Source organism: Aethina tumida, chromosome 3, assembly GCF_024364675.1.
Source record: "Aethina tumida isolate Nest 87 chromosome 3, icAetTumi1.1, whole genome shotgun sequence".
In the NCBI taxonomy this organism is placed as follows: Eukaryota; Metazoa; Arthropoda; class Insecta; order Coleoptera; family Nitidulidae; genus Aethina; species Aethina tumida.
In genome coordinates, this window is record NC_065437.1 from 1,391,628 (window position 1) to 1,408,759 (window position 17,132).

The 17,132-nt window shown below is 37.3% G+C and overlaps 4 protein-coding genes across 7 annotated transcripts; 1 reads left to right on the plus strand and 3 right to left on the minus strand.

Annotated features, from left to right (window-relative positions):
- Nucleotides 1-875: 875 nt before the first annotated feature.
- On the minus strand, nucleotides 876-4,927 carry LOC109604544 (importin-11). Of its 2 annotated transcripts, XM_020021077.2 has the most exons (12): nucleotides 4,773-4,927; nucleotides 4,526-4,713; nucleotides 4,372-4,472; nucleotides 4,063-4,316; nucleotides 3,284-4,008; nucleotides 3,050-3,232; nucleotides 2,662-2,994; nucleotides 2,250-2,607; nucleotides 1,960-2,197; nucleotides 1,684-1,901; nucleotides 1,340-1,626; nucleotides 876-1,281 (listed from the first exon to the last, which is right to left on the minus strand). In XM_020021077.2, the coding sequence occupies exons 2-12, from the start codon at nucleotides 4,661-4,663 to the stop codon at nucleotides 1,177-1,179; spliced, it is 2,940 nt and encodes a 979-aa protein (XP_019876636.2). In that variant the 5' UTR covers nucleotides 4,664-4,713; nucleotides 4,773-4,927; the 3' UTR covers nucleotides 876-1,176. The 2 variants fall into 2 exon arrangements, with proteins under 2 accessions (XP_019876636.2, XP_049821606.1); XM_049965649.1 differs by lacking the exon at nucleotides 4,773-4,927 and having other exon boundaries at nucleotides 4,526-4,764.
- Nucleotides 4,928-5,178: 251 nt separating this feature from the next.
- LOC109604553 (protein kish-A) lies at nucleotides 5,179-5,759 on the plus strand. Its single transcript, XM_049965652.1, has 3 exons — nucleotides 5,179-5,298; nucleotides 5,353-5,462; nucleotides 5,518-5,759. Exons 1-3 carry the CDS (start codon nucleotides 5,296-5,298, stop codon nucleotides 5,621-5,623), a joined length of 219 nt encoding a protein of 72 aa, XP_049821609.1. The 5' UTR covers nucleotides 5,179-5,295; the 3' UTR covers nucleotides 5,624-5,759.
- On the minus strand, nucleotides 5,688-14,863 carry LOC109604552 (ras GTPase-activating protein 1). Of its 3 annotated transcripts, XM_049965651.1 has the most exons (11): nucleotides 14,789-14,862; nucleotides 14,490-14,709; nucleotides 14,137-14,416; nucleotides 10,319-10,574; nucleotides 10,052-10,263; nucleotides 9,337-9,989; nucleotides 8,321-8,512; nucleotides 8,067-8,265; nucleotides 7,780-8,010; nucleotides 7,141-7,714; nucleotides 5,688-7,082 (listed from the first exon to the last, which is right to left on the minus strand). In XM_049965651.1, the coding sequence occupies exons 2-10, from the start codon at nucleotides 14,690-14,692 to the stop codon at nucleotides 7,151-7,153; spliced, it is 2,790 nt and encodes a 929-aa protein (XP_049821608.1). In that variant the 5' UTR covers nucleotides 14,693-14,709; nucleotides 14,789-14,862; the 3' UTR covers nucleotides 5,688-7,082; nucleotides 7,141-7,150. The 3 variants fall into 3 exon arrangements, with proteins under 3 accessions (XP_049821608.1, XP_019876643.2, XP_049821607.1); XM_020021084.2 differs by having other exon boundaries at nucleotides 14,490-14,863; XM_049965650.1 differs by having other exon boundaries at nucleotides 5,688-7,077; nucleotides 14,490-14,862.
- A 1,118-nt stretch (nucleotides 14,864-15,981) lies between these two features.
- LOC109604548 (uncharacterized) lies at nucleotides 15,982-16,495 on the minus strand. Its single transcript, XM_020021080.2, has 3 exons — nucleotides 16,342-16,495; nucleotides 16,190-16,279; nucleotides 15,982-16,127 (listed from the first exon to the last, which is right to left on the minus strand). Exons 2-3 carry the CDS (start codon nucleotides 16,274-16,276, stop codon nucleotides 16,056-16,058), a joined length of 159 nt encoding a protein of 52 aa, XP_019876639.1. The 5' UTR covers nucleotides 16,277-16,279; nucleotides 16,342-16,495; the 3' UTR covers nucleotides 15,982-16,055.
- Between the last annotated feature and the right edge of the window lie 637 nt (nucleotides 16,496-17,132).

Below are 17,132 nucleotides of genomic sequence, written 5' to 3' on the forward strand. Positions count from 1 at the left end.
ATTTAAACATTTATTAAACATCAAAAACGTGTTTTTTATAGTATTTTAAAGGTTACTTTACTGATTAATTAAAAAAATTTAAATAGTATCTGTTAAAAATGGATCTACAGGGGATAAAATAAATTACTTTTAATATAATCAACTTATTCTTAGAATTTATTTAATAATAATTAATTATCGGATTTGTTGCGCATTCGCCATTTTTAACAACAGTTGTAAAAATGGTGGATGCGCAACAAAAAACTTAAATAAAATATTCAAATGAATTAGGATAAGATATTTGAATACATAAAATTAATTGCCTTTTGAATGCAATTGTAATTATATAATTTGGTTGGGCATTCACGATGTTTAAACATTTATTAAACATCAAAAACGTATTTTTTATAGTATTTTAAAGGTTACTTTACTGATTAATTAAAAAAATTAAATAGTATTTGTTAAAAATGGATCTAACAGTGGATAAAATAAATTACTTTTAATATAATCAACTTATTCTTAGAATTTATTTAATAGTAATTAATTATTGGATTGGTTGCGCATTCGCCATTTTTAACAACAGTTGTAAAAATGGTCGATGCGCAACAAAAAACTTAAATAAAATATTCAAATGAATTAGGATAAGATATTTGAAAACATAAAATTAATTGTCTTTTGGATGCAATTGTAATTATACAACAGTGGTTAAAATAAATTACTTTTAATATAATCAACTTATTCTTAGAATTTGTTTAATAGTAATTAATTATTGGATTTGTTGCGCATTCACCATTTTTATAAGAAACTTATTGTATAGGTTAGATTAGGTTACTTCAATAATAATCAAGTGATTTGAAATGTTTACTTGATAAAATAACAGAGAAATAAAAAACCAATTTGCTGTAACAATACGTTATATTTAATAGATCCTGGTATATGAATATTATTACAGAATTATAATTCTGAATGTATAATAAAATAGTAATAACTATTGTATACAAAAATATAAAAAAAATAATTGATAAAATAGATATTTGCAGGTATGACAGATACTTTAAAATAACATTAAATAAATGTAACATGTACATTTAATTGGTAAAATAAGCTTGACTATTTTCAATAAATTCAACATACTATAATTTTTATCTTACACTACTTAATCAAACATAACTTGAAAACGCCAAACAAAATATCAATTTATAAAGTCACATATTCTTGCAATTGTGTTAGAGTATCTGCGTCGACAGTCTGTAACAATTGTTGATAGGGTTGGATTCCAATTTGATTTCTTAATTCACAAAGCTAAAACAGGGATAAACATGTAATTTATACAACTTAACATACACAATATAACACTTACCTGAGATTGCAAGTAGTCTCTGAGGATCACAGTATGAACTGGATCGGATAAAGTTAATTGTTTTTTTCTTTGATCATGGTCAGTTATGAAAAACCTAGTCCTATCATTCCCCTCATCGAATTGACTAGGGCTTTGACCATCAGATAAGACCAAAGAGTCGATTATTTGGCCGTCCTCCCATTTATTAGTTATATCATTTAGGGACTCGATTATGTTGATCATAATCTTGGCGAACCTTTCCAGGACTGGCCTACTTTGTGTGGTCAGTAAATTTGTTAACGCCATAGCTAAAGAACAGCAAAGTATTTGTAACAATTCCCACAACCAAACCATCAGTTAGTTACCTAATAATTTAGTATAGTCCCGTTGGGAAACGTTGGGCATCTTCTGCAGCCACTGGTCTAATAAATTACCAAGCACAACTTCTTCAGTCTTATTGTGTTTCAGTGCCACACTACTCAAAGCCCTACTAAACACGTCCTGAGACGACAATAGAACCCTAGACATAATTGCTAAATACATGGACATAACTAATGGATATTCATCAGCCAAACACACTTTTCTACAATTAATACATTAAAATTATTATCATATTTAGTGCCTTTAATCACAGATCTTACTCGAGTATTCTGGGGAGAATTGGCAAAACCGTTTCGGAGCCCATTATGGGATTGGACTTGACCAAAGCCTCCAGGAACTGTATCACCATAATGACCCCTTCGTTTTTCAAATCCGACAGCAAGTTGTCGCATATCGTCACTATTTCAATACCGTGCGTACGTATGAATATTTCCGGGTCTATCAATAGCTGCACAACGCATATATACATGCAGGTCCTGAAATTTTCAGTGGATTGATCTGAAAACATCCAATTTAGGGGGGTGTAATTAAGTTAATAATTGAGCAGTACCAAGCAAGAGCTTCATGTTGTTGAACAACTGAAGCAAGTCGGGGGTCATGGAGCTGGTGTACTCCAAAACAATGACCCACAGCTCCAAACAATCTTCCAGCATATAAACTATAGCTCCCTGTGAAGGGTCAGTGCCCAACTGGATGATGGGCAACAAAAACTGGTACAGCTCAGGCCTGACACCCTCCAAAGCTTTAACAAGCTGCACCAAGGTGGACACGATGCAGCACCTCAGCATGTTGTGGTCGTTGGACTCCTCCCATAAGTGGGGCAGGTATTGGATCAGGGTGTCAGCGTAGGGGGCCAACGAGTGCCCAATACGTTCCAGCATCAGGGTCATCACGTTCAGCACGTGCATCTAAACAACGACTTATTGTAGTCTTGTGTACAATGGTAAAATTTAATGAAGTACCTTAGTTTCACACTCGGAGGCATCACACAATAGGTTGTACAAAAGGCTGAACGTGGTGTGCAAGTACTTCTTGAACTGTTCCCCGTTGAACTCGAAGTCGTCGACGGCGTGCTTTAAGGTGGTGCACGCCATTAATCTAACTGCCATGTTCTCCTCAGGCCCCAATAAGTTAATGATACATTCGTACAAGGTTGGCCTTAGTTCGCAGGACAATTTGACACTTGTCCACTTGCCTATCATTGAGGACACCCTCCGGCGTATTACCCTGTAGTTGTTGTGCTTGATTTTAACCTCTTGGAGCAAGGTGTTGGTGAACCAGGCGTCGAAATCCACCTAGTTAATAAACAACCGGTAACATAACCACAAAATTACAAAATTAAGGTTTTACCTCGTCGTACAAGTCGAAGGCGCAAAGCCCCACCGCGTTATAGACGGCGTCCTTCTTCAAAATCCCCTGCATGTCGTCGGGGGACACCAGGACGTTTGTCTCGCTGATCAGCTCCAGCATAACTGGGGTCAGTATGTTCTTGTACTTGTGGAAAATTGTTACGAACACCGTCTCCATGCTTGGCTACAACAAACAACTTAAGTATCCCAAGCTAGAGACACAGTTAGGACTTACTCGTAAGCTATACTTCCACCCATCACCGGTTTCGTCGTTGGAGAAGGCCTCCGGGTCCTCGTCCCAGGCCAGCAGTTCCTCAGGCGTTAAAATGAAGTAGTGCCCCACTAATTTGCGGCACATTCCGGTCAGCACATCGGGCTGGAAGAACGCCTGGGTGATCTGATGGGCCTTGAGTGTGGCCTCGTGCCTGGTGGTCTCCACCACTTTAGCTGCCCTATACTCTACGCACACTAGTATGTTCTTGATCAGGTTGAAGCACTGTATGATGAAGCGTTCGAACAAATACTGGGCGCCATCATCTGTGAACAGGTAGTACACGGAAAACTCCAAGCTAGGGTGTATTAAATCAACGAAGGAAAAGGGGTAGACGTCCAGCAAGGATAGTAGGACTTTAGTTAGGTGAATTATGAACTTTTCGCACATCTCAGTGACTTGGAAACCCTTGAGTTGTTTGCGGCACTGCAGGGCGATTTTGCCCTTTTCAAACACTTGCTTTAGGAACGACATGCAGTCGGTGTTTGTCTGGGGCTGGTTGGTGCCGTTAATCGTCAACTTTCTTAAAATCCTGAGGCACAGTAACGCCTTCTCTAAGTTCACCATTATGATGTCGTTACTGTTGTTTTGAATTATGTCGTTGACGAAAGCTTCACTAAAACCGTTCCATAGGTTCAGCACGAACCTGTATATTTTGGAGGTTAGGTCTTGAAAATTTCTTCTATCACCTACAATCAGCAATTAGTTACACCCAAATGTGGCTAATTAGATGGTTTAAGTACCAGGTAATCGTTTTGTAGCGCATGATTTGATGGTGTGATGTAATGTCAACAAAGCTCTGTGTTGAATAACTGTGTCAGAACTTTCGATAGCTTGTATAATCACAGGAAACAATTGTGGCCACTCCTTGGGGAAGTCGTGCCTCGCTATTTTAGATACTAGGACTGCCCTTTGAACTGCTATTTGACTCACTGGTTCACTGAAGTTGCTCAACAGTCCTTGCCTTATACATTCCTTTTCTTCCTCGGACATTGCCCTAAAAATAAAGCTTGTGAGTTGTTGCTGTGGTTGTTGTTTTGCACAGTTGTTACCCTGGTGAATTTTTCCTCCAGTACTTGTCGATTCCATTCTTCAGATACAAAACAGCCATCCACCTGACATTTACTTCTAAATTGTGATTGGAAAACACCGTCTGCAATTGGATCAACATTAACGTTAATAAAGTCAACTTTATAATCCACTTACAAGTAGTGTACTATAGAACCCGGGTTGCTTCTCCCATTCCCTGAGCTTGGCCTCGGCAGGCTTTAGGATGTCTGGGTTTTGACTAGACGCCCGCTGAAGTATGTCCAGTATCCAAGTTTCCGGACCCTCGATATCCATTTTCGACGAATTTTAACATAAGACCGCTCAAAATTTCAAACAAAAAACACCTGCAAAACGGAACATGTCAAAGCGAGAACATGTGAGGTTATGTTTTGTTGTTGGCAACCGTAAAATTCGTCATTTTATTTTTGCGTGCGCGTTTAAGGGTCCCAATTTCACCGGTCCGGTTTTGTGTCTTTTAACACTCTTATTTAGTCTACACCGTTAATTGTTAAGTCAACATTAGCAAATGAGCACTTCGGTACAGCAACAGCGCCATCTATACGTTGCACGTCGAAGCAGTGTGACGTTCGGCAAACCGACGTTCTGGAATCCGAATTTCGAGTGGTCGTTTTCGGTCGCCACGTTCGGGGCGTATCGGTTTCCGAATCGAAAAGCGACTGTCGTACAGTGTGTTGCGTTACAAATATTCTATAAGAAAACGACAAAATACTTGGAAAAAATGGAAGCCTTTTTCCGATTCACAAACCGAGCCCTGCCGAACATGTTTAACGAAAACAATCAGTCCACAGAAAGTTAGTTTGCAGATTGGCCACATGCGTTTTGACAGTTGTCCAACTGTCAGGCAATGACGTTGATCAACACCTAAAATTTAACAATTTAAATTAATATTTTTGTAAAGTTAAACCATGGTAATACCCCTAGTTATTATTAAATAATTAAGGTAATTTTAACGTCTGTTTTAGTCAGCCATATTCAATTTCCAAAGCCTGTTAACCTGCATTTTGTTGCTCATTTGTACTTGTACGTACCTCAGAGGAATCATTCCCGGTGTAATGGACAGGAAAAAGACTGGGTAAGTTCATTGTATGTAACTAAGTAGTTGTGGCATTTAATAGATATCATTTTAGGATTATGGGAACGTTTTGGAAGTGTGCTAGGATTGGCGAAAGAAAGTCCCCCTGGATAGCAGCCAGTTGCCTACTGATGGCCATATCGATACTGTTCTTTAACTAACCTTTTTGTACATATAATTTTTTAATAATAAAAATACTTTTTTAGGAACTAACAGAAAAACTAATTAAAATTAATAAAGTCTTTAATATAAAAGTACAGATTTATAATAAAAGAAATAGTGTACAGCTCTACTATACTTGGTTACATATATTTTCTACAAAGGTAAATAAGCATAATCGCTTTAATATGAATGTATAAAACTATAAACTCTGTTGCTGAATTTTTAACAGATGCAACCTTTTTCTGAGCATATGAGTACAACAAATTATAATTTTAACGTAACAACAGCAAATACAAACTGTGCATAATAAGCTTAGAATAAAATATATTTAAGAGGATGCTGCAGGTAAATCAAACGAGCAATTGTTTTGGCACTTAGGAGGGGAACGGAACAAAAATGTGCATGAACATTAATAGTGCCAGATTTTTAAAAATTTGTTCAAAATATCACAGTTAACAAATAAACTCTCGAAAGGTTGCAATAACTGTTTTGATTTACCCACACTTTATATTCATGTCACAAATATAAGACATTGTCTATTAAATGTGTGCACAATTGAACGAATAAAATCAAATCTCGTCCTATGTGACTAGAGAACGAAGGTGCATTAAATTTTTTTAGGGTTTTCTAACTTAATGATACAACATCAGCGGTTTGTGATAAAAAACATGCACCTTTTTATAAAAATAGTTGTATAAAATACGGGGTAGTATACAAATTTTACTGGTGCAAACTAAGCGAACAGTTTATGATGCACCATGCATGAAAAATAATAAATAAAATATACTATACAAAAATCTATAATGAATGTTAATGCATTATTACAAATAATCTACCGTTATGAGATACCTACTGACTTAGAGATACTTTTTTTGAACAGTCTTTTAACGAAAGGAATACAGTCTAGATTAAATTACTTTTGATTCTAAATGAAACAAAATTAATCCCACTCATGGTTTAAAGGAGTATTTGAAACTTTTGATTACGTATACAAATGTACTGTGGTGACTAGTTGATGAATTTTTAAAAACCAATCAATGGAATTAACTCCATGTCAACTAAAATAAACTTGTACATTTCTCAACTAAAACTGGTGTTCATTAGTTTATCGCAGAGACGTTTTGCCCGTACGTCCACGTTGGTCGTCATAGCAACAAAACAAACAACTGTCAAACGGTTTTTTTTTTAGGTTAGGACACCAACATGAACGTATTTTTCAAAACAGCTCCGGTTCTCGCCGAAACCTTAATCTGTCTGTAGTATGGCCATCACATGTTTCCTCTCCTGAGTATGAATATGTATGAAGTTCACAACTTGGTATCGTACAAAGGTGTGTGAGAATAAAACGAATCCCTAGAAATATATATGTTTTGCCTTAAACTAAAGATTATGTCCATGACTTAGGTTTTTGTTTGTGTAACTGTTACCCTGTACGACGACTTTAGTTGCAACTCTACTCTGAAACAACACAACCATTAATCAAGTCACTTAATTAATGGTTCAGCCGAAGGCATACCTATCGACTATTATCTGATCATTTCAAGGTATTTCTGCTTGTGCTTCGCCAACATGTCAGTGACCGTGACCAAAGTCTTGATGTTCGGGTTGATTTTGGCCACGGCCTGCAGCTGGGTGAGGTGCGCCACGCAGATGTGATGTAGAGTGGCCAGCTCCTTGGCAGTGTCCGGTTTGCTGGTTATCCTGGGCTCCCCTGGGTCCCCTATCATGGACAGTTGATCCAAAAACACCACCATCCTCTCCTTGTTCTTCAAAATGAAAGGGTTGACCACCTCCATGTACGGCTCCTTGCCCCCGAACTCCACCAGATTGGCCAGGTTTTGCAGGCACTTGGCCACCATGACGAGGCTCCGGGTGGCCGCCGGAGAAGGTTGCTCGCTGACCAGGCCGAACTGGCGCGGGTTCAACAAGGCTGGGCACAGAAGACGAAGGAATATGAAGCCGGAGACCACGCGGGTGCGTACGAAGCGTTCGTCCGGCCATTTACCAACGACGGCCTTCTGGAGGCAGCCGCAGATGTAGCGCACGGAGCGGGGACAGGCGTCCGGCGACATGAAAATACTCAAGGTGACCTGAAACGATTGATTATTAATTATTAAAGCATATTAAAAAATTAATTTGATGTGTGTGAAATTACCTGATCTAAAATCTGGAGCAAAAATTCGGCGTTACTGCAGGCGTCGTCCAGCGATTCCATCTTGGCCGGGTTCAGTTCAGCGCTCTGCTTGCTCTCCAGCAATCGCAGGACGGTTTCCAGAACGGCGGCCTGGAGGAAGCCGCCGCATTCCGCCCTCATGTACAGGTCCATCAATGTCGTGGCCAGGGAGGCGGCCCTGAACAACGTCGACGTCTCCGTTTCTCTTGCAATCTGATTAACAATAATTCATTAAACACAATAAAGAAATGAGTTAAGTAGGTGGTTACCTCTGCAGAGTTTAGTTCCCTTAACAGCTCAGTTTCCCGTCCCTCAGCCCGGAAGACTCTCAACAGGGCGGTGGCCAGCGGCGCCCTGTCCGCATGGCAAATTTCCGCCAAGGTTTTCACCGACGCCAGCCCCGGTTCCAATAACAATTGTTGCAACGGGCTGTACTCTTCAGCCGGCATCACCAAGTCGTGTAAATATCTGAAAGGGTTACATTAAATAAACTTATATACGCTTTAGTTTAATTTACTATTACCTAGTTCTTAGTCTAAGTGAGCCCCATTCACCCATGGGTGTGAGGCCGGACAGTGTGTACCACTCTTCCCGTTCCTCGCCGTTGCCTAAGGTGGACAGTTCCACGTGCAGCTCGGCCACTTCGGTTTCTTTCCCACGTTTCCCCTTGTTATGTACAGTTAGAGTAAACGAAACAATATCACATGGCACGTCGCTGAAACAGAACAAATTTCATTCTTAATCTATCTCACTACTCTACACTTTAAATTGTCTGTATTCTGCATTTGTAGTTATACAGATTTCCTTCAGAACTGCTGGGAAAGTTTCGGAACTATCTAAATTTTTATAAAAACTGTTGGAGGAGCTTTACTTCTATCTGGATGTTGTTCAGAACTTTTTGAGGTTAGATTAGGTTAGTTAAGAGTGTTCTATCTATCCATAGCGATACAGATTTGTCTTCATTTCCTTCAGAACTGTCATAATTTTATAAAAAAACTGTTAGAGATGCTTTACGACTGTCTGGATATTGCTCAAAACTTTTTGAGGTTAGGTTAGGTTAGTTAAATGTGTTCTATCTATCTGTAGTGATACAGATTTGTCTTTATTTTCTTCAGAACTGCTGGGGAAGTTTCAGAAGTGTCTTAATTTTATAAAAAAACTGTTGGAGAAGCTTTACGACTGTCTGGTTATTGCTCAGAACTTTTGGAGGTTAGGTTAGGTTAGCTAAATGTGTTCTATCTATCTGTAGCGATACAGATTTGTCTTTACTTTCTTCAGAACTGTTGGAGAAGCTTTACGACTGTCCGGATGTTGTTCAGAACATTTTGAGGTTAAGTTAGGTTAGTTAACTATGCTATATCTATATGTAGTGATGCAAATTTGTATTTATTTCCTTTAGAACTGCTGAGAAAGTATAAGAAGCTGTTGAAATAGCTTTTCGATTGTCTGTTAGGTTAGTTTCTATATGCATCTTCTTAATATTTCATCACATCATGCTTGAAATTGATCAAAATCTCTAAACTAATTTAATTTACTCACTCGAAAACGAACTCCTCGTCCCAGACTGGGTCGGGGCCGGACTTGGTGCGGGTGCGGGCAATCCTGACCTGATTGTTCAGCTGTATGGTGACGTACGGCTGCGGCACCAGCTTGAAAGGCAGCCGATGCGCGTCCAAGATGTGCAACGTCAGACAGCGCAGCTCCCTCAGCCGAGGCACCTTGCAGGTGGCGCGGCTCAGTTGCGGCACGCACAGCGGCTTCAGCGAGTTCACCCACTCCTGGCACTCCTCGGTGGAGCGTGCAGCCAAGTGGGTGACGGTGGCTAGGCACGGTAGGGCCCGCTCCACCAGCTGGAGACAGTGGGAGCGCTCCCACAGGCTGTCGTGCACCTGATACAGGTACGCGCATGACAAGTCGATCAATCCCTTCGGCTTGGTGCGTTTCGGGTTCTCGTACAAGTACAGGTGGGTGTCGGTGCCGTCCACCAGTAGTACGAAGTACAGGAGCTTCCACTTTTTGGCCGCCTTGTCCGACTTGCGGTGCAGGTAGCCCTGGTGCTTGATGCCACGCATCTTCTTGAGACCGGCCTGGTCGCGGCACTCGCGCAGTGTGGCGTAGATCTTCTCGGCCTCGCATTTCGCCTTTTGGTTCTCTGGCACCCAGTCCAATTGCTTGCTTCCGTCCACCACCAACTGCATTATAATAATAATAATAGTTAACATGTAAAACATGTATTTTTAATTGAGGTTCTTACCGGGTGTTGTAGAGTGTATCCCTCGACGATTTGCTCCTTTCTATATCTATTGATCACAGCATCTAAACATTCAAATATCCTCCCACCCATCAGATACCTGACACCCTTCTTTTCGATTCTGAATCGTTGAATTTGATTGTTAATGTGGAAGAACAACGAATAATCGCCCGGCGAGTTGTCGCTAGGCCTGACCAGGAAACTGCCCGGTCCAGCTACAACACCACAAACAAATTAGCAACAAAACCATCAACATTAACACACCCTTACCCTTGACAAGCAGGTCCACCGCCTCGTTTTTGGTGCAGTTAGGGTGGAACCACGGGAAGACGGTGTTCGGATCGATGCTGTCGTCCAAGTCTTCGACCAGTTCACGGAATATCATGCCCTGCTCGCCCGTACGATGGGCGGTCACCCACAACCAGCCGTTGCCCATGTCGTTGTGCACGAAGAATATGTCGCCCTTTTTGAACGTCAGCTCGTCGGTGTCCGGCATCTTTGTGTAGGGCAGAATGGCCACCACCCTCTGAAATTGACATAAGAATTTGGAATAAGGCTTTAACTTCACCTAACTTTAACCTAACTTAACCTAACTTTTAAATTTAGCTGTGTTTATATATAAAATGTATAAAAGACTTTATTTTATACAATATTACTGAAATTTTATAACAATTTTATGTTCTACATTGAGTTTTGCACATTTTAAGTCATTATTTATGATAGTCGAATGATAGATAAAAAAATGAGGTTTTGTACAATCTAAAGGAACATTGAGTAATTAACTAATAAAATATGTAGAATAGAATCGCCACTACCCCCTGAAATCATCAAAAGAATTTGAAATAAGACTTCTATAAGTGACCTAACCTAACCTCACATAACATAACCTTGAAATATAGTTGAGATTATGTATACATTGTATGAATTCCTTTATTTTATATAAAATTACTGAAATTTCATAACAATTATACCTTTTACATGGAGTTTTGTCTATTTTAAGATATTATTGATGATAATCGAATGATAAATAAAAAATTATGTTTTTTCCTGTGTATGTACAGTATCTAGAGGAACGTTGAGTAATTAACTAATAAAATATGTAGAACAGAATTGCCACCACCCCCTGAAATCATCAAAAGAATTTGAAATAAGACTTCTATAAGTGACCTAACCTAACCTCACCTAATATAGCCTTGAAATCTAATTGAAATTATGTACACATTGTGTACAATAGGGCAGAACCGCCATCACCCTTTGATATCGTCAAAAAAATTTGGTATAAGACTTCTATATGAAACCTAACCTAACCTAACTTAAACCTAATCTAACCTAACTTAACTTTCACCTAACCTAACCTTTAAATCTAGTTATGTATATATATACATTGTATAAAAACCTTTATTTTGTACAAAAATACTGCAATTTCATAATTATTTACATATGGTTTAATTTCAGGTAACAATTTATGTTCTACAAGAAAGTTTTGAACCATTTTAAGTCATTATTCATATAATCGAATGATAAATAAGGAAATAGGATGGTTTTCCCTGTGTGTACGGTATTCGGAGGAACGTTAAGTAATTAACTAATAAAATATGATAATTTATGCATTAATGACAACTAATAAAATTCATAATTTGCAAATTAAAATTAAAATATACTCGTAAAATATTGACACACGTTTCCCATGAACAAATCAGTCTAATAGGAAAAACCAGTTATTTAAAGAATCCGAAAATACCGCAGGATCCCGCCAGTAACCCTGACTCATCCCAAGACGATGTCACACAACGGGGTTAGTGACTGCTTATCAATCTGCCATTAATTCACCAAGTTCTACGCAAAAAAGTGGCCGTAATTATTTTTGTTTTCGTTCAATTGCGGCTAATTGAATGTTTACAAACAATCGGCATTGTTAAGATTTTCATGAGTCATTCGTGGCAACAAACGCTTTTGATTAGTTCAAAGGTTTTATTACCGCACAAATTACGTGAAATTTAAATTGTTGTGCCTCACTGGTCGCGGAATTTTGCGTTCGACGAATTGTTTTTGATACTTTCTACGGTTCTGAATAAAATTAATCACTTAGAAACTGCTTGGAGGCGATATAGTTGGCTTTCAAATTGGCAATTAACGTAATCTAGTCGGAAATTATTGTTAATCACTCGTTTATTTATCAATAACTAGAAACAGGACAAAAGTAAATATGAGAAATATAATTTAATCGATTTTCTGCTGACAAATTAGGTAAGTAATGTTGGCTTTCTTGATAAATAATAAATAAATACTTGAAGTACACATTTGTAATTATACTTTTAAGTACACAATAACATTAATTGTTCAATTGATAACTGTTTAACACGGCAATTTTCCACAACAACCGATAATTATCTACTTGATCTTCAACCTACGATGAAACTGGTTATTAGATCATCCCTAAACGTGTCGAAACTAGTATTTAATCAACTATATAAATAGGAAACTTGTGAGTAGGCAGTATAATAATAATCAAGAAAATCTAAATAAAATTTTCTTCCAAAGTTACTCCTGAAGAAAATACAAATTTTAAAAGCTGTTTTTTCCTCATAATTCCGTAACCTTTTGTTCTATTGTGCTCAAACTTGGTATATATTATGCTAAAATACGTACCTACAACTTACTTAAATAAACTTTTTCCAGAATTATACAGTGGCGTAGTTTTAGGGGGGAGGTTCCTCTCTTTTACATACTCTATTTTCTACACCACAGGATATTTATACAAACTATTCAGTTCCTCAATTTCTTTACACAATTTACAAGGAAAAAGTACTCTTGAATAATTTTTATTATCGCAACCATTTTTGAGATATTTAGTATTAATGATCGAAGATAATCTAAAGTGGTTTCATTAAAGCTGAAATATCTTAAAAACGACTTAGACAATTGAAATTAATCAAGAGTAATTTTTTCTTCTAAATTTTACAAGGAATATAAAATGTTTAATAGTTTTAAAAAATACTCAGTGGCGTAGAAAATAGGGCCAGAAAAACAAGGAAATCCCCCATAATCTACGCCACTGTATTATTATAGAAAAAGCTTATTTAATTAAATTGTGGGTGTATATTTTAGTATAATACATATCAAGTTTAAACAAGATTGAACCAAATATAACGAAAATATGAGGAAAAAACAGTTTTTGAAATTTAGATTCCCCTCTTTTTCACACCCCATTTTCTACGTCACTGAATATTTGTTAAAACTATTAAGCCTTTTACATTATTTGCACGATTTGGAAGAAAAAAGTACTCTTAATTAATTTTGATTATCACAGCCATTTTGGAGATATTTCAGTTTTAGTGACTGAAGAAAGTATTTCACTTAAACTGAAATATCTTGAAAACGGTTGTGATAATTGAAATTAATCAAGAGCACTTTTTGTTTATAAATTGTTCAAGGAATATGAAAAGTTATAATAATAATTTTGAAAAATATTCAGTGACGTAGAAAATGGGACGAGAAAGAGGGGAATCCCTCAGAATCTACGCCACTGTATCAATATGGAAAAACTATTACTTTGAATTGTAGATATGTATTACATACCAAACATAAAAGTGATTGGACCAAAGATTACGAAAATGAGGAAAATACAATTTTTGACATTTGAATTAGAAGGGCTGTATTTTCTTCAGGAGTAACTTTAGACAAAAATTTTATTTAGATTTTCTTCATTATTGGACGTGTTCTAATTGTTCCCAAATTTTTACCATCTATTTTAGTAACGGTTTTTTATATAAGAAAATTAAATCCTAATTCTAGATAAATTGATATGATAATTATAATGTAGTTTGTTGAATTTTAAAAGCAATTTGCCAACTTATATGGCAGTAATATCTCACAAACTTATTACAGATAAGAACATAAATATTTACTTAGGGCAATACTATCTACTTATTTAAATAGTTTGTTAAATAGATTTGAATATTTTCATCAATTTTTAGTACAAATAATGATTTTCTGAGATAAGAATTTAAGTATTCATTTACATCAAACAGATTTTAAATATTATTAACCAATTTTTACTTTGTTTCAATTTTAAAACTGTATCTTACCTTTTTATCATTCACTGGTTCTGGAGGTGCCACAGGGATCACCAACCGTTCCCTCTTCAGCAAGTCACTACATTCCGTGTAATACCCCACTAAATCATTCAGAGAGACGAACTGTCTGCCTCCAATGTAAAAGTCGCCACACACCGCCGTTATCCTGAAATGGTTCATGCCTGTCCGTCCCAAGTAAGACAGTACATAGGAGCCCGGTTTGCGGTCGCTCTCCCTCACCAAATAACACCCCAGCTTGTTGCATTGCCACAGCCGCTCCTCCGCCTGATATCTGCAAACAAAAACATCGGGAACAATTAGCCGCGTCCACATCCGGCCCCGATAAAACAACGAACGCGACAAACCTGTCGAGCCTGCCGTGGTACCACAGCGTCTCCGAGGGCGCATAGTGCGCCGAGTCCCCCAAGTCCTGTTCCTCGTGTTCCGGCTTCGCCGGACCCTGGGCATCCTGCTCGTTCCCGTCCTCGCTGCCCGTCGACGGCGAGCCCAGCTTATCCTTCATCACGCCAGCACCTTGTTGACTTCCTGTGCGTATCAGATCGGCCATCGCGGCAACACACCCTTCTAAAACGAACGTCGTACACAACAAACACGATCGACTCGTCCCGTTCCCACGTCGTATGCAATTGTCGCACGCACTAACCTAGGCCATTGTCCGGTTTTTAATTTGCGCTCTCGGTCTGCGGTCTGTTATTGACGTTTCCGACCGTTCACTCGTTCCGTCTGTTGGCGAATGCGAACTGTAATGTGAATGACTCAGCCGGTATACACTGCACTTTTATTTGTTTTGTAAACACTGGCTGGCGAGGCGGTTTTGATTGGTCGCCGGAGGTGGCGCCAAGTTTAAAAATCAGTGCACCGGACGTCTTTTGAGGATTTTACTGGTTTTTACTGTGTATAGTCTTTGGTTTTAAGTATACCAAGCTGTCCAAGACACGCACTGTATTTTTTTAAAGACTACATAGTCCCAATTTTAGGGAAATGATCATTTATTTATGAATTACGAAAGATTTCCTGATTTTTCTACCTTATTAACCTCTATATCAATCATATCTTTAATATTTCTGTTAATTTATTAATAATAAACGGGAATAAAACACAATACTTAACATATATTAATAATAAATTTGAATAAAGCACAATAATTTACATAAAAGTGATTTAATTGATGCAAAACTGGTCATTTTATTGAATAAAGACTATACAGGATAAAAATTATCCTGCTTGAACCAAACTATTAAGTTTTGTTTAACATTTTTTGAACAATTTAGAAAAACAAAGTACTCTTGGTTAATTTTGATTATTAAAGCCTTTTGTGAGACATTTTTGTTTCAATAATTGTTGAAGAAAGTTAAAGTGAATATCTCAAAAATGGCTAAGGTAATCAAAATTAATCAAGAGTACTTTTATGTTCTAAATTGTGCAAGGAATATAAAAAGCTTGATAGTTTTAAAAAATATTCAGTGGTGTAGTAAATAGGACGAAAAAAGAGAGAAATCCTCCAGAATCTAGGCTAATGTATCATTGCGAAAAAAATTTATGTAATTAAACTGTAGACTTGTACCTTAGGATAATATATATCAAATTTAAACATAATTGGACCGAAGCTTTGGAAAATATGAGGAAAAAATGACTAAGACTAAAACTTTAGAACAAAAATGTATTTATATTTTTTTCATTATTGTACCTGTTGTAAGCTCCCAAATTGTAACTATCTACTTTGAACTTATTACTGTATTTGTTGTATAAATAACCAAATTATGTCATCAAATCCATCGTACTCAAAACACAGCCGATAAATAATTGCAAAATCGTGTTGCACTGATAAAAATAACGTTTCTACTTGTTTACTTCAGTATATTTTAATTTAAAAAGATAATGTACAACAATTGCTAGTGACTTCCAACAGTTTACTTCTTCTTGGGCTTGGCAACGAAGTAGGTGATGATGAGACCAACGCTAACGTAGGTGGCAAGGGCGACCTAAAAGAATAAACGTCGATAAGTTAAAATTTGAAAAATTCTGTTGTGTAACAATATCTCACATTAGCCCTTCCCCTCATGGTTTGTCCGTTGAAAATGCGGCTCATGCCGGTAAGTTTGCTTTCATCTACTGGTGAGTCTCCGGCCATTTTCTGTTAATTAAAACGATTAATAGCACGTATTCGTTTAGTTTTAATATTAATAATTGACTTACGAAGTTCTGCTGCTGTCAAGTCCAAAAGGTAACCTCTAAACTGCTGATGACTTACTCAAGTAAAGACGTACGGCGTATTTTCTGTTTTTAATTAGTGTGCGGGTGAGAACGAGACGAGAATATAAACGTATGTCTTTGATATCTTTTAGTTATGTAAGTTGTCAAGCATACCAACCTTTAAAAGTGGCGCCAAACTTTAAATTGGGATCTAATTGGATTCATTATTAATTAAAACTAAAAAGCTTTACTGGTATAAATGTATTATTAAGCATTATTTATCTGACCCGGAATTCTTATCTGACTCAGATAATTTAGTTACAAACTTCTTCATAGCATAAAGAATTCCAATAACAGTAAAAGTTGCTATTGACACCTTCAAAAACGAAAATAATAAACACTAGTAGCTGCGTTAGTTATTTATTAATTACTTACATTGGCCCTCCCTCGAATAGTGTCTGGGTTAAAGTATTCGGTTACAAACTTTGGTGCCATTACTTTTAAATTTAACATTTAGTACAATTTATACAAATTATGGTTTCTTATCTGAAGAAGCTGGTTCAAGGCTGGCCAACTCCTGAGAGTTGATTCTTTTGGCAAGTTGTCGATATACGAAGAACAAAGCAACAAATCCGAAAGTTGCTAGTGTTACCTGCAATAAATGGTGTAGTAGCACTTTATTATTAAATTAGGTGACTTACATTAGCCCTGCCTCTTATAGTCTTGTTGTTGAAGTACCTTGATAAACCCTTAAGATTTGGATCGTCATAGGGCTCGTTAGCACCGGCCATAGA

What these genes read in the sequence shown, in the direction of transcription:
- LOC109604548 (XM_020021080.2), bottom strand. Translation starts at nt 16,276, where the DNA reads ATGGCCGGAGACTCACCAGTAGATGAAAGCAAACTTACCGGCATGAGC. An exon ending in CCATGAGGGGAAGGGCTAAT is followed by an intron (nt 16,128 to 16,189) that starts GTGAGATATTGT and finishes TTATTCTTTTAG; the next exon opens with GTCGCCCTTGCCACCTACGT.
- LOC109604553 (XM_049965652.1), top strand. An exon ending in ATGGACAGGAAAAAGACTGG is followed by an intron (nt 5,463 to 5,517) that starts GTAAGTTCATTG and finishes ATATCATTTTAG; the next exon opens with GATTATGGGAACGTTTTGGA.
- LOC109604552 (XM_020021084.2), bottom strand. Translation starts at nt 14,692, where the DNA reads ATGGCCGATCTGATACGCACAGGAAGTCAACAAGGTGCTGGCGTGATG. An exon ending in GACGAGGAGTTCGTTTTCGA is followed by an intron (nt 8,513 to 9,336) that starts GTGAGTAAATTA and finishes GTTCTGTTTCAG; the next exon opens with CGACGTGCCATGTGATATTG. An exon ending in GGGAACTAAACTCTGCAGAG is followed by an intron (nt 8,011 to 8,066) that starts GTAACCACCTAC and finishes ATTGTTAATCAG; the next exon opens with ATTGCAAGAGAAACGGAGAC.
- LOC109604544 (XM_020021077.2), bottom strand. Translation starts at nt 4,663, where the DNA reads ATGGATATCGAGGGTCCGGAAACTTGGATACTGGACATACTTCAGCGG. An exon ending in CAACATGAAGCTCTTGCTTG is followed by an intron (nt 2,198 to 2,249) that starts GTACTGCTCAAT and finishes GGATGTTTTCAG; the next exon opens with ATCAATCCACTGAAAATTTC. An exon ending in ATTCTCCCCAGAATACTCGA is followed by an intron (nt 1,902 to 1,959) that starts GTAAGATCTGTG and finishes TATTAATTGTAG; the next exon opens with AAAAGTGTGTTTGGCTGATG.